This window comes from Sphaerodactylus townsendi, linkage group LG02, assembly GCF_021028975.2.
Source record: "Sphaerodactylus townsendi isolate TG3544 linkage group LG02, MPM_Stown_v2.3, whole genome shotgun sequence".
Taxonomy (NCBI): domain Eukaryota; kingdom Metazoa; phylum Chordata; class Lepidosauria; order Squamata; family Sphaerodactylidae; genus Sphaerodactylus; species Sphaerodactylus townsendi.
In genome coordinates this window covers 125,905,077-125,930,613 of record NC_059426.1, presented here as the reverse complement: position 1 = coordinate 125,930,613, position 25,537 = coordinate 125,905,077, and the positions used below count along the sequence as shown (strand labels likewise).

At 42.3% G+C, this 25,537-nt stretch overlaps 1 protein-coding gene across 2 annotated transcripts; it reads right to left on the bottom strand.

Annotated features, from left to right (window-relative positions):
* Nucleotides 1–2,044: 2,044 nt before the first annotated feature.
* RHOV (ras homolog family member V) lies at nucleotides 2,045–24,238 on the bottom strand. Of its 2 annotated transcripts, none has more exons than XM_048487029.1 (3): nucleotides 23,791–24,238; nucleotides 4,398–4,456; nucleotides 2,045–2,723 (listed from the first exon to the last, which is right to left on the bottom strand). In XM_048487029.1, the coding sequence occupies exons 1-3, from the start codon at nucleotides 23,987–23,989 to the stop codon at nucleotides 2,283–2,285; spliced, it is 699 nt and encodes a 232-aa protein (XP_048342986.1). In that variant the 5' UTR covers nucleotides 23,990–24,238; the 3' UTR covers nucleotides 2,045–2,282. The 2 variants fall into 2 exon arrangements, with proteins under 2 accessions (XP_048342986.1, XP_048342988.1); XM_048487031.1 differs by having other exon boundaries at nucleotides 4,398–4,451; nucleotides 23,791–23,987.
* Between the last annotated feature and the right edge of the window lie 1,299 nt (nucleotides 24,239–25,537).

Here is a 25,537-nt window from a genome sequence, read left to right as displayed (position 1 = left end):
AAGACCTAACGTGCAAAGTGTTCTAACTATACAGCAATGTATATCTAGGGAAAAAATGCTTTAGCATGCTAAATTTCCCACATGGACAGCACTTGAATGCAAAGAGACCCAAAGAAGAGGTGTGTGCTGGGAAGTTATGGCACAGCTTCCCCAACTCATGTCTGTGGGGCAAATGGATGTGTGAACGATTATTCTGTGGTAATTGTGTCTGGTTAGGTTTGAATTCTTTTTCTTGCACATGAATATTGTTTGCATTAAATATATCACAACTGAAGAGGCTCCAAGAACTACAATTCATATACTGCATCCTAAGCAAGCTTTCCAGCACAGAACCATTCCTGTGGAGACAAATAAGCAAAGCTGCTCAAGTTTTGCTACATAAACATTTTCTGAAGTAACTGAATGGGTTCCAAGTAGTGTTGCCAACTTTTAGGTTGGGCCTGGAGATCTCCTGCAATACAACTGATAGAAAATGTCCAATTCAGAGAATGCATTGGATGGCGTAACACCTCAGTGAGGGCCCTCCCCTTCTCAAACTCCACCCTTCCAAGGCTCCATTCCAAATATCCAGGAATTTCCCAACTAGGAGTTGGTAACCTTAATTGTAAGATATTCTGACACAGATCATTTTACATTTATAAGATACACAACCCTGCACACATAGTATTTACCAATACAGTGCTGCCTGTTTCCCTACAGTCTGCACGAAGTGGGACAAAACGAAAAGTCCTAACAAAATGACATGGCTCTCCATTCTTTCTCTTGTGTGCACACCATAATGATGACAACAAAACTCTATGGACCCTGGGGAAAGGTGCAGAATTTGAAACTTCTGGCTCTCATTGCACACCTGGGTTTTAATGACACAGGGAAAAATGTAGTCTCCTTTCCCACAGTACATAAAACAAATCTTTATTTCCATAATAGTATTTCCCCATTTCCAGGGCTTCTTCCTTCATTTGAATGTGAGGTATGACTAACAATTAAGAGATGAGGTCATTAAGGGCATCCTAGTTCTCAGAACTCACAGCCATGTTACCTAAACCGTATAAAATTCTCTTTCCCTCTTTTTCTCATGCCTTCCTTTCAGCTTCTTTAAGCCATAATCTTTGTCCTCCTGTTCTCTACCACATGCAACCCCTTTTCTATTTCTTCTTTCTGTCATGTGTTTCTTCCTTTTCTGCCCAACTGCCTCTTAATTTCCTACTTTACCTCTTCAACTTACAATATACAAATCAAACAAATGTATAATTGTTTTAATTTCTTTCCAACACACTAGGATTCTCTTAAAAGAAAAATGTTCACATTTAAAGGACCGAAACTGAGTTAACGATATCACTATAGCAGAACTTTCTACAAAAGACAGTTGCTTTTCTTTTCTTTTCTTTGAAGTGGATAAACTCCCATTCTGTGGCAAACCTGCCTAGGCCATTGTATAAGGCAGGGTTCGTTTTTGGGTATTTTTAGTGGTTTTCCATTTTTGGCCTGCAGGGGGCACAGTTTTTAGGCTAGCTAGCGGCACCAAAATTTCAGGGTCTCATCAAGAGACTGTCCTTATACTACCTCCCAAGTTTGGTGCAGAGAGGTTTTTCAATGCAATGTAATCAGGGCATGCTTTGCCCTTCTAAGGGTGGGAATCACAACTAATATCCCTTTGCACAAAACACCCAGCACTATGTTTTGAAGACTCATCCCATTTCGGTTGACCAGACCATATTATTTTTCAGTGTGGTCTCCTGGGTAAAATCCCTCCATCTTTAACTGTGCCTCAAGAATAGAACTCTCAAGATTATAATCCAAATTTGATATCAGAGATCAAGTATGATGTTCTTTGAGAGGTTCTGGAAACTGGCTATGCTGCTTAGTGTTTCTAAAATCATAAGTTTGTATTGTCGAAGGCTTTCACGGCCAGAATCACTTGGGTGCTGTGTGGTTTCCGGGCTGTATGGGCCAGCGGCCATGTTGCTGCTAGAACACGGCTGCTAGAACACGGCCATACAGCCCGGAAACCACACAGCACCCAAATCATAAGTTTGGTTGTTCGTGAACAACAAATGCAGCATCCCAGTTGCATAAAGGTCACATGAACCATAGGATATCCACTTCCTGCCACACAGGTAAGTTATACCATATCCCAGAAAGATCTGGGGCTCTGGGTCACCTTGGCTTATCACTCTCCTCCTCCAGAATCTTTAGTGAGTCACTTCACTTTCTGGGAGAGAAGGTTAGGAGGTCCAGGCTGGTTAGGCTGGCTTTTAAGTCTTTGCATTGCCAAACCAGCTTCAGACAAAGCAGAAGAATTTCTTCCAGCGACATTTGGAAAGAGTTTTTATTCCCTTGGCTGTCATTTTCTTTTCTTGCTGAGCTTTGTGCTCCACTGCACTTACAATGGCTGTGTCAAAAACCTCCTTCAGGTTCTTTTGAGTCAGAGCAGAGCACTCTACGTATGTCTGAGCCCGGATTTTCTCAGCCAGTCCTTCAGCCTGAGTTGTAGGAACAGGCTTTACACGGTAGTGGTCCAAACTGATCAGCACATTGACATCATCCCGCAGGTCAGCCTGTGTCCCCACTAGCACCACTGGAGTCTGAGGATTGTGAGTTCTTATCTCAGGGATCCATTTCTCTGTGATGTTTTGGAATGATGTGGGGTTCACAACGCTGAAGCAAACCAAGAAAACATCAGTGTCAGGGTAACAGAGAGAGCGCAGGCAATCAAAATCTTCCTGCAGAGGAAAAACAGAAGTACAGAGATCAGTTTATGAAGAACGTCAACAGGAATAACCATAACTATAATAGAATTATCTCATCTCTTCAACAAAGGTCAGGAATTTTCTACATTTGTCACAGCCCCCAAGTTAATAAACATTTGAGTTCCAAGGTTAACTAATCCTGGAAACTGACATATGTACAAACTGGAGTCGGTATAGCCCTTTTTTTGTGGGGATCTATGGCATACTTTGGCATACCTTTCAGAGTGAAAGGCAATTGAAGGACAGGTGAAGGATCAACTGACAGGATCCCCATTTGTGGTGGATCTCCTGCTCCCCCATATTTGTGTTATGTGCCATCAAGTCATTTCTGACTCACAGTGACTCTACAAATGAATGTCCTCCAAAATGTCCTGTCGTTAACAGCTTTGTTCAGGTCTTGCAAACTGAGGGCCATGGCTTCCTCATAGAATAAATCCATCTCATGTTCCTCTTCTCCTGCTCCCTTCAGCCTTCACTAGCGTTATGGTTTTTTCAGTACATGGGCGTTTTCCCAAGGCCAATATATCCTGGGATAAGGAAGTGAACCATCCCGGTTTGGCCATGAATTCCACATGACTTCTGGGCCTGAATTGGGCTTGCCCCGTGAGATTTTCCCTATCCCGAGGCTTTCAAAAAACGATTAAATTGGTGGTTCTTTGGAAAAATCCCACTCCAATCCCACTCCCATGCAGACACCGTGGGAGATGGGCCAGTTTATTTTTCCAGTTTTGCCACTTGCTCCTTAGCTGCAGCCAATCAGAACATAGGAAAAACAGAATCTACGTAAACTACATAACCATATGCAAACTATGTAAATGTTCAAGTGGAAAATGAAAATAACCCGGAGGGCTTGTGCATAATTCACTGGAGTTCTTCCTCCCAGCCTGAACGTGCTGACGGGCAGCTGTGTGAATGGAGAAACTGGGATAAAAACACCCTGGGATATATGATCCTGGGTCTATCCCAGGTTATTTTGTCCATGGGGAAAACACCATGGTGTGATTATCTGATTAATAGTCAGTTTGGTGCTGTAAGGCTTCCCACCTCTGTTTTTTTTTTGTACTGTAAAATTAGTTCTGTGTATGTGTATGTGGCTTCTTGACTGACCAAAAGCCAGCAAGTCAGTATATGAAAACCCAGCTTCTCCTTAAACAGAAAAAGGTTGCCCTGATCCTGAACCAAAGTGTTGTCACAAACAAGCTCATCCATTGAATTTATGAACTTCAGTCTCCAATCTTAGAGAAATCCTCCCCCGCACCCCCAGCCCCTCATTCCAGGCACAGGCTCTGTCATCAGGCCAATGGAAAAAAGGAGGTAGGGTGGAAGGTTTTGAGTTCACTAAAGGAAAGATCTCAGTAAAAACACCAATATGTTAGGCAGGCCTCTCTCTTCACTGAAGTTTGGCATCCCCCAACTGTAATGTGGGGATTAAATTAGCCTACTGTAAGGTCTGTTTAGTAACTGCCAAGAGGAAGACTTTGAAACACTTTCAGGGCTTGAAATAAGCTGCAGAAAAGCTATTGACTATTTTACGGTTAATGTAACTATTGCCATCTCACTCATACTATTTTCAAGTTCTCATCATTATGTTTGATATTACTATCGGTTCTCATCTCAACAAAACCTGCTTTGGCTTATGGGCCTCACCTGTCCTGCAGTGTCCCATAACTGGATACGAACTGGTGCGCCATCCACTAGGACCTGAACTGCAAAGAGAGAGAAAGAGGGAAAGTGCTTACTGATACACTCTTATCTACATTCATAAATGTCAGAACTGGAAACATTTGGTAGATGCGTGAAGGAACATAAATTAGCATTTCTTGGATGGAAGGCGGAAGATCCGTTGTGCACTGAAAACACACCCAAACTCTCACAGGCCACATATGCCAAGAACTTCAGCCTTAACCAGTCAGTTCATCCAACCACTTCACAGGCAAACAATTGGGGGCCACTGCAGGCCATGCAGTCAGATATAGCCTTCTACTACACAGAAAACCATAAGCAACTTTTTCCTTGTGCCCAGCTGTGCTAATTTGCTGATCTGACAGGTCAGGAAGCGACTAACAACATAATACAGAGTTCCACACCATCCAGACATTTAGATTTAGAGAGCTAGTCTGATATAATGGCTGCATTAGGATCTGAAAGACTGATTGATAGCGGAGCCAGAAGTGAAATTCCTCCACTTCTGGACTGTGTTCGAATTAATGTTTAAAAACTGTCCTGTTCTCTGTGCTAGCTAGATAGAAATTACCTGTATTAGATAGTAAAATAAGATTTGTAAGTTTCTTTGTATTTGTGACTGTATGGAACCTCCTTAGCCCAAGGCAGAGAGCCATCTCCGCCCCACCTGGGCACATCCTATTCACGTGTAAAGGTTCCTGATACACTCGGACAAAAGAAGACCTCAGTCGAAGCGCCTCGCCCTGCCTAATCCCGTCAGCAGGCAGATAAGGAAGCTCTCGTCATCACCCTCTGCTTCCTGACCCCGGACACCTAGGGAAACCCTTTGTGTTTTCCCCCGCCAGTGGACACGTCATCGCCTTACCCTACTCTGGCGCGAAACTCAAGAAGGGGATGCCTATCGGACTCTGATTGGTTCCTGCATGTAGCAAATGAGTGGTCAGCGTCTCAATAAATCACTTTTATTTTATCCAAGCCGTGTCGGGTCTTGCTTGGGTTCCTGGGCGCTGCCGAGAGCGGGATACTCTAGAGCAAGGAAAGTGTTACCCTGAGCAGCGCGGTAACATGATGTTAAGATCCCTGCTCTGCCATAGAAGCTTACTGGGTGACCTTGGGCTAGTCACACAGTTTCAGCCTAACCAACCTCACAGGGTTGTTGAAAAACATAGGCCTTCAGTTCAGTGAGGACTTCCTAGTTAACTGTGTTTTCACATGTACACACACACACAGTTTTTATTTGTAAGGCATGCAACTTACCTAGGTGTGGTACAAAGGTCAAAATCGTAGAACTAGATTCTGGCCAAAGCTTTTAATCCAAAACAATACAACGCAAGAAAAAGAAAAGAGCAAAAGGAAGAGAGTGTGATCACTTCACACATGGAGAAATTTTTTTACTGAAAAGATATAGAACAGAGTTCCCAACTACCCTTGGCACTCACCCAGCTTTTCAGAAAGTAGGTGAGGCCACTATAAGGCCCAGCTTGTTGGTGGTGGCCCTTATTCTAATAAAAAGTTTCCACTGGAGATACCTGGGCTTTCCCTCAAGTGTGTCATTCAATTTTCCCCTCAGCCTTTTCTTTTTCTCAGGAGATGTGAGAAGGGAAGTATTCCATTCAACTCCATCTCCTAAAGGATGGGGACCCCTGATATAGAGGGCAACCTTCATGTAGCTCAGTGGTTCTCAACCTTCCTAATGCCGTGGAGGTGGGATCCAGCAGGTTCTCACAGGTTCCCGAGAGTAGGTTACTAATTATTTGTGTGTGCCGAGAGGGAGTTGCTAACTGGTGATTTTGCCATGTGATTTTTGCCTTAGTTACGCCCCTCCTCTCAGCAGAAGCGCACAGAACTTGAAGCAGTCTAGCAGGAGGTGCACCGGCGTGCGTGGCAGCCTGCGCGTGCATGCATTCGTTTCCCGCCCAAGGATCGGCGCAGCGGCTGCATCCTTGCCGTAGCCCTGCCCAGGAATGCCCCCCCTCATGCCCGCCCATGCCCCCGTCATGCCCCGCCCAGCCCCATTGGCGCTATGCCACAGTTTGAATCCCACCACCATGGGAACCTGTTACTAAAATTTTTGGATCCCACCACTGCCTTTAATACAGTTCCTCATGTTGTGGTGACCCCCAATCCTAACATTTATCCATTTTACAGATGGAGAACATTGATGCAGAGAGTCTTAGGCGACCCCTGTGAAAGGGTCATTCGACCCCCAAAGGGGTCACGACCCACAGGTTGAGAACTGCATTGCATCTGCCAAATACCCAATGTTCTACATTTACGCATGACAAGGAAGCCATGGGTGGGGTTCAGCTAGGCTTTTCACACAGTCTTCTCTAATGCACGAGCATACTACAGACCCACCCCATCAGGCTTTTTGCATTCATGTCTCAGGGTCCCCAGCATAACATTTTAATGGTCAATGGGGATCCCTTTTCAACACCAACAGAAAAATGGGCTTAATCCAACCCAATACAGTTTCTGATACAAAAGTGCCTAGTCGAAAGCAATTGTTGCACACACCTTTGGGCCTTGTTCAGACTTGTTCAGCTTCTCTCTGGCCTTCCTTCCCTTGCAGCTCCTCAAACAAAGTAATAGACTCTCTAACCTAAATATCTATAGTTGTTTATTGTCAACAGTGAAACTGCACTGATGGTGAACTAACTATCGGTGCAATAATCTGTGCAAGTAGCACCTTAAAGACTAACAAAATTTCTGGCACGGTATGAGCTTTCATGAGTCACCACTCACTTCTTCAGATAAAGTATCTTATCTTTGACCTTTTTCACACTAGTTGTTTACAACATTATCTTGCCACCAAATGCTACTTTTTTCCCTTTGAATTCTGCACATTTTTCCTCTGTTTGGCTCTGGAAATGTTTTACCTTCATTTTTTCCTCCATTGTTTTCCCAAGCACTTCTATCACAATGTTTTTTTCTATCTGTTTCTGAGCCAGGTTCCCTTGAGCATGCCATCATGTTTAAATAGACTTTATTTCTCTGCCCCACCAAATCCCTGCCCCTTCTCCATGCCCCTGTGTAGTCACCCAACCTCTCCTTCAGCCAATTTCTCCTTCCCCTCATCCTCAATTTTCAAAATGAATGTAATTTTTTTTCTCTTTGTCAAATCGCATTGGCAGTGTAAGTTAGGGCACAGGCTGAAACCAGCTTCACTGTATCAGCTTTGTCAATTTCATCTTGAATTAGGAAAATGTTAAGGTAAAGATACACCATGTCTGTAGTTAGGAGCAAATGAAATTGATAAGGGAAGTTGTTTTTGCAGGAGGAAATTGACAAAGGACTGCAGCAGTGATGTGTGCTGTTGCAGAGCTAGTATGGCAGAAAAATATGGTTCTTTGTTTCTGTATGGGGGTGGGGGTGGGGGCTCCATGTTTCTGTTTCTTCAGATAATGCTTCAGAAGTGGGGGGGCCTTTTACCTCCATTTTGTGCAAACTCCTGGACCTTATCCATGTTCCCTTTGTTGCCCAACCTCCCCTCCTGCTATTTTCTCCTCCCCCTCCTTACCAGTGATGTAATATTGAGGCAGAAATACAAGCTAGCATGGTTCATTGGTTCAAATTTGTCAATTTCACATAGAACTTGTGATCTTAATGTTGAGGTAGAGACATAAGCTAGCATGGCTGGTTGGATCAGTTTTGTCCATTTCATATCGAAATACCAATGCAACATTAGGTCAGAGATTGATTTTGAAGTTTGTGTGGGGGGGACAGTACTACCAATCACTGCATGTAATTGGACATTACTTCAGATCAAATTTGGCCAAGAAGATTGGACTTTTTTTGCAAGGTGGGGTGGGGGGGACTATGTGTTTCTATTTATTCAGGTGATGATTCCAGTTCAAGAGTTATTTTGGCTTCCAGTTTAGGTTTTAAAAAAGCAGTTCTCAAAAGCAGAAATAGAGGCTGAGACATTTTTGAATTGCTGCTTCAAAATGTAACTGCGCAATACTATTAGAGCCCCTATGCAAAACAAAAAGAGGGGAGTTGTACTTCTGCATCATGGATGACATTTCACCACCATCAGGAACACTACATGTTCAGCAGTTGTATGTGGAATAAATGCAACTGAAGAGACAGGAAGCGAAAAGACAAAACAAAGGGTGGGAGAAAAGGTGTGCTGAACATAAAAGGTCTGCAGAACGTAAAACATTTCCAAGACACAAGGTCTGACCACTGGAAAAAACTGTGGTAAGCTACTTACAAAAGCTCATACCCTGCCAGACATTTCTATTAATCTTTAAGATGTTATTAAATTCTTGCTTTTTCCTACTGCTGCAGTCAAACTAACCCAGCCATCCATTGTGATCTATTTATGGAATTTGGGTGCTGTGTGGTTTCCGGGCTGTATGGCCGTGTTCTAGCAGCATTCTCTCCTGACGTTTCATCTTCAGAGGAAGATGCCAGCCACAGATGCAGGTGAAACGTCAGGAGAGAATGCTGCTAGAACATGGCCATACAGCCCGGAAACCACACAGCACCCAAGTGATTCTGGCCGTGAAAGCCTTCGACAATACATATTTATGGAATGTTTGATGCTTCCATAATTGCAAGGAACATCTGACTTTGCAAAAACCAACCCAACAGCCTCAGAATTCTTTGCATCTGTCTTCACCCAAGAGGAGGTGAGGAAAATTCCTGCACCCGGAACCAATCAGTTTCGTGGAGGTGAAACTGGAGGAACTAGCAAAGTTAGTGGTAGACAAGGAAGAAGTTCTGGCAGCCATTGATAAACTAAATGCTACCAAATCCCCTGGCCCAGATTGCATTCATCCAACGAGAGTTCTAAGAGCCTTCTGCAAGAAATTGCTGATGTTCTCACATTAATATAACTTATCCCTGAAAATCAGGCTCCATCCCTGAAGACATCGGAAGATACCAATGTCACACCAATTGCTTTAAGAAAGGGTCTAGGGTAGACCCGGGAAATTACAGGCCAAATAGCTCACGATTCTGTTCCTGGTAAATTAGCAGAATCTATCATTAAAAGATAAAATTATTAAACATGTAGAAAAGCAAGACCTATGAGGAAGAGTCAGCATGGCTTTTGTAGAGGCAAGTCCTGTCTTTACAAACTTACGTAGCAGTTCCTTTGAGGGTGTAAACAGACATGTGGGCTGGTGGGGAACCCAGTACATTTGCTCACTTGGATTTCCAGTTTTTTGACAAAGTTCCTCACCAGAGACTGTTGACGAAAAAACTCAGCAATGAAGGAATAACAGGGGTGCAAAGTCCTCCTCGTATGAAGTCAAAGTCCTGGTTGAGGAACAGGGAAACAAAGGGTGGGTATAAATGGGAAGTTCTCAACAATGGAGAGATGTAGGGAGTTAGGTGTCCCCTGGGCAAGATCCTGCTGCTTTGGGGAACCAGTGCTCTTTAACTTATTCATAAATGACCTGGAAGTAGGGTGGGTAGTGTGGTGGCCAAGTTTGCAGGATGATACCAAATTATGTAGGGTGGTAAGAACCACAAAGGGATCATTGCTAAGAGCTCCAAGCGGACCTTTAGAAATTAGGTGCGTGGGCTAACAAATGGCAAATGCAGTTCAATGTAGCCGTAAATGCAAGTGATGCACGAGGGGCAAAAAAAAATCCAAACTTCACATACACGGCCTACAGGGGTCAGTGCCATATCAGTCACAGACATTCAGGAAAGGGATTTGGGCGTCTTAGTTGATGGAGTTCCACGGGAATGTCAACGTACAATGCATGGCAGCGGTGAAAAAGGCAAACTCTATGCTGGGGATAATTAGGGAAAGGAATTGGAGAATAAAACTGCAAAGATTGTCATGCCCCTTATATAAAGCAGTAGTGCGAATTCGCAAGACTTGGAGTACTGTAGGTTCAGTTCTGGTCGCCACATCTCAAAAGGATACATCAAGATGATAGAAAAAGTGCAGAGAAGGCAACGAGGATGATTGAAGGGGATCGGAGCACCTTCCTTATGAGGAGAGGCTGCAGCGCTTGGGACTCTTTTTTTTTTAGTTTGGAGAGGAGACGCCTGAGGGGGGGGATATGATTGAAGCTTCATAAAATTATGCATGGGGTAGAAAATGTTGACAGAGAGAAATTTTTCTCTCTTTCTCACAATACTAGAACCAGGGGGCATACATTGAAAATGCTGGGGGGAAGAATTAGGACCAATAAAAGGAAACACTTCTTCACGCAACGTGTGATTGGTGTTTGGAATATGCTGCCACAGGAGGTGGTGATGGCCACTAACCTGGATAGCTTTAAAAAGGGCTTGGACAGATTTATGGAGGAGAAGTCAATCTATGGCTACCAATCTTGATCCTCCTTGATCTCAGATTGCTAATGCCTTAGCAGACCAGGTGCTCAGGAGCAGCAGCAGCAGAAGGCCATTGCTTTCATATCCTGCATGTGAGCTCCCATAGGCACCTGGTGGGCCACTGCGAGTAGCAGAATGCTGGACTAGATGGACTCTGGTCTGATCCAGCAGGCTAGTTCTTATGTTCTTATGTTCTTATGCTCAACATAGTACCCAGTTGGGATTCATTAATAGTTTATATATCCCTGCAGCAAAACAATGTCCCTGCAGCAGGGACTGACCTACCATCCAGACTGAAGCATTACAACTGCAGCCAACGCTATTTCTTTTCACTGACAACAGATTGATAAGCAGCACAAACAATATCAGCTGATTTGAGTCACTGTTATTGAAGGGCAGAGATGTTGGATCTGAGGCTGATTCCGCATGGGCCAAAAACAGCAGTGTGAAAATGGTGTGAAAATGGTGTAAAAGGGTTTAAAATGATGTAAAAGGGTTTATACTGTTTGCACACCATTTTCACACTGCTGTTTTTGGCCCATGCGGAATCAGCCTGAGTGAGAAAGTAAAGCAGCAGATGCTGAACGAACTCTCACGAGTGGCAGCAAAAAGAACAAGCAGAAGGACACTCGGCTAGAATTTTTTGCTTTGAAAATTTGTATGAAATGTTTCTTAAGAAGGATAATGAAGGGTTGGGACAGAGCAGTGTATTTCAAATTATGTTCTAGTGAATGCTGTGGATCCTTGGAAGCTCCTCACTGAGATTATCAACAGTGGCAGAAAAGCATTTTCATTTTCTAAGTCACTTGTGTGCTGTTGTTGCCCCCCACCCCCATATGCAGTTCCTGAGGGAAGACACAAATTCTGTAAATGAGTTTTGATGAATCCCAGAGTGGCCTGATGACAATTTGGTATTACCCCAGAATCCTCTGCAGTTCACGGGTGTTTCAGAACAAATGCTCAAGGGCTTCTTGTCAGACAAGTCAGTCTGGCAAGTGTTCTCAAATGGTGGAAGGCCTGACAGCTGCAGGGACAGATGACAGGTGAGATCTAAAAACAGGATAAAAAACTAAATATGCAAATGACTGACCAAAGATGTCAAATGTAATGTGTAGGACGTCATTTTAAAGTGTTGACGTCAACTGGAATTTGAGCAGTGTATAATTTTAAATTAAGGATTCTGTTTTGGGATATGTCACTGTGCTAAGGTTGCCAGCTTTGGGTTGGGAAATCCCTGGTATTCCGGGTGTGGAGGCTGGGGAGGGCCAGGTTGGAGAGGGGTGAGCCCTCAGCAGGATATAATGCCATACACTCCACCTTTTAATGCAGCCATTTTCTCCAGAGGAACTGATCTTTGTATTTGGAGATTACTGGTAGTTGTAATTCTGGGAGAACTCCTCCTGGAAGTTGTCAAGCCTACAGTCTGAACTGGCTGAGTGGTGGTGCAAGTAATTTAGTTTTCCAGAGTATTCATGGAGCCAGAGAACAGCTAATAGAGAGCATAGGAAGGGAAGAGGCTGAATGATAAATAGATCTGAACAAAATGCATAATTAGCATGTGTGTGTAATGGAGGAGAGCAGACATCCTGTGCTAAAAGGTGACAACAGCCAGTACTTAACACCAGCCAGTGATTTTTCCCACGGTGCTCTTTACTTTTGGTAAGGTATGTTCTTTTATTTTCCAGAGACTGGGTTAATCTTTTCTCAGACTTTAGCCATTAGCAGGTGAGTGAAAGGGTTTGCAAGTATTTATCACAAGAAAACCCGCCCCGCCCCCTTTCTACAGACTCTTTCAAGACAATCAGGCAGACAGTACCCCAATCATGTTTTAGCCTTCGTGAGACATACCACAAAACTCTGTATTTTCCCCCTGACAACAGACCAGTATCCCAACAACATATAACCAATAGTGCACATGAGATGGTTAGCTTTTAGTTTTGTTGTAAAACCCCCCCCCCCCCCCGCAACTATACACACTCTGGTTTAGGAAAGAGACAGTGCACATCATTTAAGAAATGTGCCACAGAGAAACACATCTTGCCGTGACATGCCTCTGAAGATGTCAGCCATAGATCCAGATGAAACATTAGGAGCAAAAACTACCAGACCACAGCCATACAACCAATTTAATAAATTAATACAATCCATCAAAAGGGAGGGCATTGCTGTTGAGAGCAGGAAGAAGAGGCAATCTTGAAGATTAGCAGAAGAGCCCTGGAGTACTACAGTGAGAGTGAATGGCCTCTAATAAACATAAGTAAAACTTCCACACAACCTTCTGCAGGTATTAGAGAGAGAGTGAGAGAATGAGACCTGAATAGTCATTACTAAGCACATCATAAAAAAAATAAAATACCCAGCCAGTGCCACTGACTCTGGTCTGCCACATCTTGCCATGCAAAACTTGGCACTTTAAGAAACTCAATAAAAGGAGCACAGTTCTGAGGGAGCATTCAAAATCAGGATATTTTAGGGAATATAGAGAGAGAAATGAAAGAAATGAACTGAAATTACTTATATTTTCCCACAGTAAAATAATTTTAGCTACCATTTAAGATCCTGGGTAATTTAAGGATACTGTCAGGGGATCTTGATTGTTTATTAATTTAAAGAAATGCAAATATCTTCTAGGAATGGCAGAATTCAAAGTTACAGTGGCAATACTGGGATTCCAATCACTGCCACTGTAACTTGAGTGGCTGGACAGGCTCCAGGGCAGACTCAAAGCTATGAGTAGTAAGGAAAGTTTTTCCTCACAAAACTGACTAGAGATGAAGGTGGCAACAGAAAAGGCCCAGAGCATTTAGGTTCCTAAGCAGCAGTAGTTTAAAAAAATCATGATAAAGACGTTTAATATTTTTTGTTTTTTGTGCCATCCTGTTGCTCCTATGAACATCCAGAGCTTCCTTACACTGAATTGTACTATTAATTGACAAAGGTCAATATTGTCTACTCATACTGAGAGAAGCTCTCCAGTATTTGGCAGTGGATCTTCTGGATGCTACGCACTTTCTGCGCCACTAGCCATAGCCTCTTCCAAATAGAAGTTTGTTGCTTTCTTATCCTTTGGGATAGTAGGACATAGCAAGCCAGGCAGAAAAATATCTTGCCTTACTTTAATGACTGTGCTGGTAATTAAATAATTTCAACAACCAGTAGCTATTGGGACATGATGCAATGGAACTAGAGGCTCCCACCTCCTGATCAAAAGCTGGGGAGAAATAGAGCAAAGACAGAAATTTTGGCTGCTGTGGGCTTTCCAGGCTGTGTGACTGTGGTCTAGTAGTTTGTGTTCCTAATGTTTCAGTCACATCTGTGGCTGGCACCTTTAGAGGCATGTCACATCAAGATGTGTTTCTCTCCATGATATAATTTTTCTTACTGAATTTTATGATCTTGGACCCAATCAGCACTATCTCTGCTACTGAAACATTTCCGAGCTCCTTGAAAGGTTAGCCCACCACTGTGTTAGATAAAGAACTGATTTAATTGTTTCTGTACGGAACAATTGATCCACGTGAATGTAGAAGGAAGAAAGGAAGTAATGAGAAATAAAGGGCAACAACACAATGTCTCTTTAGCAATCACAACAGCAGATGTGAAAGCCAAGGCTACTTTGTGGTTAAGAGACGGTTGAGTCGGTTACCACATCTTAAACATAGAGAAAGAAGAGAAACCTGTTCCTGCTCAAAAGAGTTGCTGAAATTCTGGTTTGATCTTCAAGATACTGGGCATTTCCCTAAGTGTCCTGTTTCCAAGTGCCTCACAACCCTACATGGAAAATAGTTGGCAGGCACAGAGATCTGCCATTGAAAAACATAATTTATGTTGAGTAAAAAAAATACATCAGCATGTGAATCACAACAGGTGTAATTTGTGTAGAACAGGGGTCTGCAACTCGCGGCTCTGGAGCTGCATGGGGCTCTTTCAGCCTTATACTGTGGCTCCGCGTGGCCTGGAGGTTGGAGGGTAGAGTGGGCGTGTCCCTCTCCAGCCCTCCAGAGCAGTGCTGGAAGGAAAGGTGAGTGGAGGGGCCGAACCGGAGCTCGGCTCGGTAGATCTTCGGGGCCGTGGAAAATGGCTCTTTGGGTGGTAAAGTTTGCCTACCCCTGGTGTAGAATATGAAGCCTGCACTTTTGTGTGCAGTGATGTCATAGAATGAGAGTCAATTCCTCCCAATATTTTCTGATTATCAACTGGGACGGCAAGCAATCGGAAAGTGATAGCTTTACCAGGAAATAAATTCTGTCTTTTGGGTTACTGTTTCTATGGCCAAAGGAAGGAACAGCCACACCTTTCTCAGTCTTGAAGATGTTGAACAGCAGTCAATTTGGATCTTTCCCCAGATGGACTACTGCTGATGCATGATTGCTAGTAGTCCACAGACCCTGAAGCTCTCAACCTGACTACCGACGTACATTAGGGAAATCTCATTGATGTGATAACACCCTTGCATATTCTTGTTGCTCTCTGACCGAGAATATTTTCATATATATGCTATCATGACCACGATTGATTGATTGATTGATTGATTGATTGATTGATTGATTGATTGATTGATTGATTGATTGATTGATTGATTGATTGATTGGTTTATTGCATTTGTTTCCCACCATATCTCTAAAGATTCCCGCCATATCTCAGGGCGGCTCACAGTAAAAACATAAATAATAAATACAAAAATATTATAAATCTATAAAACATTAAAACAGCAAATTATATAAACTTTAAAACCAAATACAAACAGATGGCATAAAACCCCCAACATAGGAGCATAAAAGAAACAGATGCATACAACATATCCAACAGGGACCAGAGATCCAAAGAAAAATTGGCCTGCACATTGACCAAAAAGGACATTTAAGTTCAAGTGTGAGGTAGAAATTAGAGTGAGGCGCTGAGAGACAGAAGTTCAAATCCCCATTTAGCTATGAAGCTTATTGGCTGATAAGTCACTTATAAGGGCAATTTCACACATCACCATCATCATACTGCACTTCTAATGCATTTTGCGACTAGATTTTAGTGTGGAAAACTGCCAAAATTTGCATATGATCACTACAGTGCACTGAAAGTTGCAACATGTGGGGGTAAAATTAAGAAGAGGAAACTGGTGCATATCAACCTGAGCTCCTTTGAGGAACGATGGGATAAAAAGGTAGTAAATAAATAAACTTCTGGCATACATTTGCCCACTTGCAGTGAGTATCTTGAGGGTTTTCTGGCACTCCCTCAATAGTTATTGACCTCCATCTGGCAGAGGATTTTTTCCCTTGCTAAATAGGTTTTACTTATTTCCCTCTCCTTTACCTGCACAGCATTTAGTTAAAAGAAGAAAGGGAAAGAAGTTGAGAGAAGAGCAATATGGTTCAAATCATGAATTATGGAATGATAGAAAGAAAAAGATGTGATGTGTGAAAAAGGTGCCCTGTTTTCAGATATCTGCGTGCCTTTGGAAGTCAGGATTCAGGCATAATACATTGGTATGAGGAAATATGTTTTTTCCTCCCCCATAGCTAGTGTTCTATAGGTCTCGCTAATGTAAACCTTCAATTGGCCTTTCCCTCAAAGGGTTCCAAAAAGTTTCAGTGTAACAGAAAAGCAAGTTAAACAGGATAGTTTGGTGGGTGAAGGTCAATATTTACGCATATCACTGACCCCAAACACAGAAATAAGCGTGTGATGACATACATCAGTAACTCTGATCTCTGTATATACAATGGGAGTTACATTGCTTTGCTTTCCAGAACACCAGACTATTTCCTTCTACGTGATCACTTGTGACCTGGTATTCCACTGGCAGCTATGAGATATAGAAAGCCTGAATCAGTGTATTTTCACCGTTTAAGCTTTTATACCCTACTTACCAATGAAGCAAAATCCCATTCTCTGATATCTCCCCAATAACGACTACCTTAAAAATCTGGCTGTTTGTGCTTTCCTACACAGTATACCCAGGAACTCCCAAGAGTCAAGAATGGCACTATTTGTGCAAGGACTGTTGTGGCATGTGTTCCTAGCACTAAAAAAGTGTTGGAAAAGTGTGATATCTCTGCAATGAAAGCCCAACAGGCAATGCATACTAAATGGGAAACAAAAGTTTTGAACATTTTTATTGCGCTAAATGCACCCACACTAAGGACTTAAAAGAAATAGATAACTGATCATTAAAAGGCCTGTTTTGGCACCATAGCATGGTTATTATAAAATAAAACAGCCTTAAGTGAACTCTCAGAGAGATACTAGTAGAGTTTAAAGATTTTGGTTTGTTGGTTAGGATTCACCCTGCTCACATGAGAAGAGAAACAGAATTCTTACAACAGGACCTGGCAGACAGAACCAACAGTAAGCCTTTTATTACATTTAAAGGGAATCCTATTTGTGGGAGTTATTGTGGAGCAGTTAGTAGTTCTGTGTGTGGATATACAATCAAGGTTCAGCTCACTCCTTAGCTATGATAACTCAAGGGGTGGCCTTAAATAAGCCACTATGGTGGATTCTGCACAGCACAAATATAACGTCTTTAGGATGCTATAAAAAAGCATTTTGGGGAAGAACTTCACACAGCTCTTTCCCCCAAAATGACTTACGCCCATGTTATTTCTTCTTCCCCAAACCTGGGTTGAAGACGTTTCCTGCCTGCTGAGCACCCACCATTTTGTGTGCTGCAGCAGATTCTCTGTGAAGACTCCCCACGGAGGTGTCCTCTGCTTGCAGCTTATCCGAGGGAGATTTCGCTGTACAAAGATGATCAATAAAGTTTGTTTAGCCTAGCAATCCTGCACATGTGTCATTCTCTCTTTTTTGGTTTGAGGGGGAGGTCTGTGAAGCTACAGGATTAGAGAAGCTGCAATATACACATATTTGTGTCACTGTAGTTTCGCAGCCATCCCCCTCAAAACAAAAAAAAAAGGAAAAATGACATGTACACAGGATTACCAGGCAAAACAAACTTCATTTTCTTACTTTTTGCAGCTAAATCGCCTGTGGATGAGCTGCAAGCTGAGGAAACTTCCATGAAAAACCTTCACCAAATGGTGGAGGCAGGAGAATCTCTGCAGCAGCGCACGAAAGAATTAACAGTGCATTATAAAGAGCACTGTTCACAGTATCCATGTTCCAAATTTTTAAAAAACATATGCATCACCTTCAAACATGCCTCAGTCAGTTTGCATCAAGATTCACCCTAGAGAAAACATCATTCATTTTCCTAGAGAAGACAAAACCCATGACCTGTGATTATCAGCATGGTTTGAAACACATTTACTCCAAAGTCAGCCGCTCCCCCCCCCCCGCCCCAGGTTGCTCACTGCATTTCCAATTATCGTGTTTCCCTGAAAATAAGCCCTAGCATGATTTTTCAGTATTTTTGAAGAATGCTTGAAATACAAGCCCTGCTCCAAATATAAGCCCTAGTTACAGATTCCCCGGCACAGTCTCCGCCACACCCCCGGAACGCTCCCACCTGCCCCCAGAACGCCCTGCCTGCCCCTGGAACACCCCTGTCCCCTGGGTGCTATGCCCCTGGGGTGCAAAAAACAAGACATGCCCTGAAAACAAGTCCTAATGCATCTTTTGCAGCAAAAATTAATACAAGATCCTTTCTTATTTTCAGGGAAACACGGTAGTTGTGTCTATGTTTGTACATACCGTATATACTCGTGTATAAGTCGACCTGCATATAAGTCGAGGCACCTAATTTTACCACAAAAAACTGGGAAAACTTATTCACTCGAGGGTGGGATATGCAGCAGCTACTAGTAAATTTCAAAAATAAAAATAGATACCAATAAAATTACATTAATTGAGGCATCAGTAGGTTAAATGGTTTTGAATATTTATTTCCCCGAAGAAGGAGACTCTACCCCGAAGAAGGAGACTCTACAACTCTCCAAGGCAGTGAATTCCACTGTCCAACAGTCCTGATGGTCAGGAAGTTCTTCCTAATGTTTAGGTGGAATCTCTTTTCCTGTACCCTGAATCCATTACTCCATGTCTTAGTCTCTGAGGCAGCAGAAAATAACCTTGCTCCCTCTTTGACATGGCATCCCTTCAAATATTTAAACATGGCTATCATGTCACCCCTTAATCTATGCTTCTCCAGACTAAACATCCACCGCTCACTAAGCCTCTCATCGTAGAGCATGGACTCCAGACCCTTTACCATTTTATCTCCTCTGGACTTGTTCCAGCTTGTCAATATCCTTCCTGAATTGTGGTGTCCAGAACTGTTCACAATAACACACACACACAAACATATATATATACACACACATACACCCAACACAGAATTACAGCTGGTCTGTACACTGCATGGACCAATTCTCATGGAGAAATTGACAGTTTCTCAGGGAGGACTCTATGCTATTGAATCCATGTTGAGTTCCCTCCTCAAACTCTGCCCTCTCCAGGCTCCATCCCCAAATATCCAGGAATTATCCAACCCACGATTGTCAACACCATATGCCACGTATCCCAAATCAAAGCTTAAGGTTTAAAGGAACCCTAGACTGATGGCACTAGTATAAATAGGGGTCTTATGGTGCCTTACATCTAAAAATATTTATTTATTGTTAGCTTTTAAGTGCAACAAGGCTCCTAAAATGGTCACCTAATATCAAAAATGTCATCAAAAAAGCACAACAAAGAATGTTCTTTCTGCGCCAACTCAGGAAGCTCAAACTGCCCAAGGAGCTGCTGATACAGTTCTACAGAGGAATCATTGAGTCTGTCATCTGCACCTCTATAACTGTGTGGTTTGGTTCTGCAACCCAACAAGATCGACACAGACTTCAGAGAATAATCAGAACTGCAGAAAAAACAATTGCTGCTAACCTGCCTTCCATTGAGGACCTGTATACTGCACGGGTCAAAAAAGGGGCTGTGAAAATATTTACTGACCCCTCGCATCCTGGACATAAACTGTTTCAACTCTTACCCTCTAAACGTCGCTACAGAGCACTGCACACCAAGACAACTAGACATAAGAACAGTTTTTCCCTGAATGCCATCACTCTGTTAAACAAATAATTTCCTCGATAATGTTAAACTATTTATTATATACTTATTATATAATTACTGCACTACTTTTTTCATCATTCCTATTACCCATCTCCTCCCACTTATGACTGTATGACTATAGCCTGTGCTGGCATTTTATTTTACATTTTATTTTATTTTATTTTATTTTATTTTATGATTTTACATTTTATGTTTTCATTACTACTGATTGTTTCCTGATTGCTTACTAGACCTATATGACAATCATTAGTGCTGTACCTTATGATTCTTGACAAATGTATTTTTCTTTTATGTACACTGAGAGCATATGCACCGGAGACAAATTCCTTGTGTGTCCAATCACACTTGGCCAATAAAGATTCTATTCTATTCTATTCTATTCTATTCTATTTATTTTTTGCTGCAGCAGAAGAACCCAGCCCCCCCCCCCCGCCCCACCCTGCTGGGGTTTCTGGCACCAGCATGGCTAACACTAGGCAGGCATCAACCCAAACTTCCATCTCTCTCAAAATTCAATGAAGCCAGTAGTTATTTGCATGCTGATATGATTCAATCCCCCCATCTCCCCTCCATTTGAGAGAAAACAACTTTAATTACAACTCAGCCTATATCCCTTTTGATTTAGTTAGTGTTTTAGAGTGTTCCAAATCTTCACATACATCACCTAGTTATAATCCTGTGTGGCACTAAGGCCGACTTTTAAATGTGTCCAATAAATAAACCCACCAAGGCTCAGTGTGATCTTTAGGGGAAGTCGGCTCTGAGTGAGAGTGGCTTGCCACTAGCCACTTCACAGCTAGGGGGAGATTTAGGCTGCGGACTTCCCCACTGATAGCTCACATTCCCTTTGTGATTCATATTACTTTCTCATGGCTACTATTTGTTACCTTTACATGCTCTGTGTGCACAGCTGTCCCTCACCCCAACTATCCCAACTGGAATTCAATTTTGGGAGTTGCAGGATGACACACCAGTATTTCCAAAACACAGATAAACTGTTTAAAAAAAGAACATCCAAAAGGTGTTGTTGGCAAAGCTTTTCCAAAGAAATGCTAATAGGTTTATTGATTATTTTCATGGCTGGCCTGCTCTGCATCAGAGGGAACAATATCAAACTGAGCAGGGCGCACTACCAACGAAATATGTATAGGACTGCAATCTTATTGGTAGGACAGAAAATTAAGCCAAACAATAGTGTGGCACCTTAGTCAAATTGGTTAAACTTAAGGAAAAGTCTACTTCAAGAATCATGAAGGTGAGATAGACTAGGCATTTTACTTTTTTTACTGGGGTTTTCTGAACAAAAAATTCACTATGAGATGTGTAAATCACAACGATCTCCACCCACACTTCCCCCAAGGCCTCAGTATTCACTTCTTACAGGTAACTTCAAGACAATAAACACCTACCCCTAGTAATCTCATTGCTTTAGGTAATTCACAGGCAATACTAACCACACCTGTTTCTCAGTTGTGCTTTGTTCCCCTTATGAGACATGCAATGAGACAAAGAAGAAACTTTCTGAGGTGGGATTTTTGGACTGACAGGATTTGTAAAGCCAGAAGAAATTGTCCTGAGGATCAATCTCCACCATGTGATCAACCAAGACCATGGAGGGAGATTCTGACTGAATTAGAGATTTAATATAATCCTCAAGATTGAAACATTCATAGAGGTCAGTGCAACAATGTGTCAATGCGAATTATCTGTAAAAATGAGCTCTGTGCCATTTCTAAAACCCTCACCTGGATAGTCCTGGTTAACCTGATCTCCATAGATCTTGGAAGCTAAGCAGGGTCAGCTCAGGTAAGTATTTGTAAAGAAGAGCATCAAGAAACTCAGGGTCATGACACAGAGACTGGTAATGGCAAACCACCTCTGAATATTTCCTGCCTTGAAAGCCGACAGAGTTGCCATAGGTTGACTGAGTCTTGAGGCAAAAACAGACAAAAACCCTTTCTGAAAGCTGAGTAATCACTAATAAAGGCAGGCAAATAATACTTTTTTTGTGCCGTCAAGCCCCAGCTGACTTATAGCGACCCCATAAGGTTTTCAAGGCAAGAGCTGTTAGGTGGTTTGCCACTGTCTGCCTTCAAGTCACATACCTGGTATGCCTCCGAGGTCTCCCAACCAAATACTTGCCAGGGTCAAGGCTGAGAATGTGTGGCAGGCCCAAGATCACCCAGCAAACTTTCATGGCAGAGTGAGAATTCAAACCAGGGTTTCCCAGATCCTCGTCCAACACCAATAACCATGACACCACAGTACAGAAACTGATGTTAAAGGTAAGGTGAAGTGTTTTGAGTTTTTCTGAGCAGTGATTCAGCTTTGGGTGGCCAGGAAACAACCTAGACAAAATTATGTTTATTTAGTAGTCTTACTGCTCTTACAGTGCAAGATAGGTTGTGATCAAGCAAACTCATCCATGTGTCCCAGACAGTCACACATATAGAGCCTAAATCCATGTATCATATTTCCCCTATCTTTCCTACAGGGTCAAAGTGGCATAGAGAGTTCTCCCCTCTTCCATTTTATTCTCACAACACACCTGTGAGGTAGTTTGGGTTAAAGTGACAAATTGGCTCAGGGTTACTCACCAAGCTTCATGACTGAGTAGGAATTTGAACCCAGGTCTACCCAACATAACTGCTATAAAACAATGACCACCATACTGACCTCAAACAGGACTGGAGAAATACAGAGATAACACTATTCACATGTGCACCTTTTTTTGAGGAAGTGGGGGAGAGGTGAGTATTCCTTTCTGCATTTCTAGTTCAGAATCCTATCATGTAACAGCAATGTGTTTGAACAGACCCCAGATAAATCAGGCCCCAACCTCTTTTGGAGTTTCATCCTGATATCAGCACACAGCTGTCTCTTTCTTCTGAAGCTTTAACTGGAGATATGATTAAAATGTAGTATGATCTCAAGTTTTACTCACCCAATTAAAATACAACAGCTAAAAAACCAGTTGGACAATACTAGACGTGCTGCACAGTTAGCTAAGAGAAAGTGTCGTCATCCAGGTTTCAGTTAAAAGGCTAAACCTGTTTCTCGTTACAGCCTCCTTGTCAAGCTTCAAGATGCTCTACTTTACAGAGGTACTTTTCACAACTTCTCATGCCTATGAGCATTGCTTCAGTATCATCTGTGGAACACTGAAACTAATAGTGCAATCTTAAAGAGAATTACACCAGTCTAAGATTATTAATTTCAGTGGGCTTGGACTGGAATAATGCTGCATAGGATTGCATTGAAAGAGAAGTACACACAATGGTGTACACATTTGAAGTACACATTTAGTACTGTGTTTAATAAATTCACATGGGATAAGGTAAAATTGCTTCTCTTAAAAACAAAAACAAAACAAAGGACTCCACAAGATAAATGTTGCTTTTGATATCCTGAAGCCCACTCTGCTTTACTAGTTAAACCTTTTCCTATTCCATTTTACTGTGTTCTCTCTCTTCCTACAAAGCCTCTCGGATCAACTGGTAACGGTTACATGATACAGGGCTCAGAATGCTGGTCGTTTGTGGGAGGAGTCCCTCTAATTCCGCTAAAAGCTTGGAATTGCATGTAAGCTCCAGAATTGTATAGGCTTGCCCTCTTCTTTTCTGTCAGTGCTACTGCGCCTTTAACAGTTGCAGGAAAGGACAGTCAGTAAAAAATTTCCTGTCACTGATATGCTGTGGAATTTGTAGAAGACATAGAAGACTTGCCTGAAAAAAAGATATTGGCAAGCCCCAGGAATGTCCCACTAAAATCAGTGGAACTTGTATCCAAGTTAATGTGTGTGTAGGGTCTGATGGCTTGTCACATACTTTGTTCCATAATCTTTTGGAATAAGGGTTTAGCTTTTTAAATGAGGGAAATACCATAAAACAAAGCAGAGAAATCTGGCAAACCTCTCTGTTTTCATTAGTGGTGATCATATAACTTGTACTCATATCAGACAATAAGTGGTGGTGGGGATTGTAACTAGTCCACACACCCCCGCCCCCCAATTAGACAGAGAACAATTTGTACTTACCTGAGAAGGTATCCAGGGCAGTTGGCTGGTACTGGTCTGGGTATCCATTTGTGGTGTAGCTAACAATCAGGCTGGTTTTGCCCACAGCCCCATCCCCTATGAGGACACATTTGATGCCCAGCTCTGAGCCGCTGCCTCTGGGGGTGCTGCATCTCCTTCGTAAAGTGGGTGAGTAATCCAGTAGCTCCTGTGGTGGCATGGCTTGTGAAGCAGGAAAGGGGACACACTTTGTGCCCCACTTTTTACAAAGTGTCAATGTAAAAAATAATGTTGTTTTTCTTTTAAAAAAAATCAGGATGCTTCTAAGAAGAAGAGAGAGCAAAATGTGGGTCAGTCACTACCATCTCTAATCCAATTGCAGTTTCCTTTCTCTGGGAACTGCATCTCTTCAGATATCCTTGAGCAGGAGGGAGAGAGAACAGCAATAACAAGGTTCATAGCCTGGGCGTGAGTTCCACCCACTTAACTTTGCATTTAACTTCCCAGACCTGTAATGGTTTAAAAGGAAAAGAAAACCTGATTTGCATGGTTCCACCTCCTTTTCTTGTAACAGGAGTCTATCCCATGTGTGCTTGAGCAAACTCAAACTCCTAGTCCTCCTAAAACATTTCCTTGTCCTTCGGGGAAAGTACTGCAGGACTGTCACAGAGAAGGGGTACTGAGCTGAAGTGCTTCACCTTCTGACCTTGTATAGCAGCCTAGCAAGCACAAACCATGCAAGTTTTTGTGCAGTGCCTTGCCAACTGAAGGGGACCACTGTGGAGAAGTTGCTGATCAGTCAGTCAAATTAAACAGGAATCCAGTAGCACCTGAAAGACTAACGTTTATTCCAGCATAAACTGAAATAAACGTTTTTGATGCTAATAGACTCCTGCTTAATTTTACTGCAACAGACTAACATAGTAATTCGGAAGAGAGTCAGATGGTCCTGTAAGACTCTGCAAACAAAGTCCCAAGAAATATGCCATTTTTGATGTGGTTTCTTCAAGAACTGGGCTAAGACCAAACAATAGTTCTTATGTATCAGTTGCAGATTTTCACTGAATTTGAAAAGAGACTAAGAAAATGACTGAAAGATTGCAGTTAATCATTTACTACAGTCTTGTGTGCAGGGCTGTACCCAGGGTTTGGTTTTTTGGCAAGCGCCCTGAAAGCACTTAACAACTGCATCCACTTTGAAATAGTCATTTCATCTTCACAGGCCTTAACTCTCTCTGGACTTTGCCTTTTTAGGTTACATCCCAAAATGCTAGTATTAGATTAGATAGCTTAATTATCAATTATACTTATAAAAGTGAGTGCTTTCAAGTTGCAACCCTAGCTAGATGCTATGGTGACCCCGGTTAGAGGCTTTTAAGGTAAGTGAGAAACAGGTAGTTGCCCATTTCCTTCCCCTGCAGAGTCTTCCTTGGTGGTCTCTTATTCAAGTACCAACCTATTTCCAAGATCTGTCAGGATCAGGCATGATTCTACCCTTATACATTATAGTTACACTGTAGTAAACAATGATCCTTTCAATCATTTTCTACCCAAAAGTCACCAGTAGCAAATATACTTTTTTTTCATGAGTTGTTCATGTATGTGTGTATGTGTGTGGGAGTGTGTGTATTACTTTCCTCCCCAACTGGTACTCAAAGAGATTTTAAAAAATCATTCTAACCTCCATTTTCTCACAATAACAACACAGTAAGGTATATCAGGCTGAAAGTATGGCCGTTTCCGCACGGCCCTTAAATGGCGCCCTGGG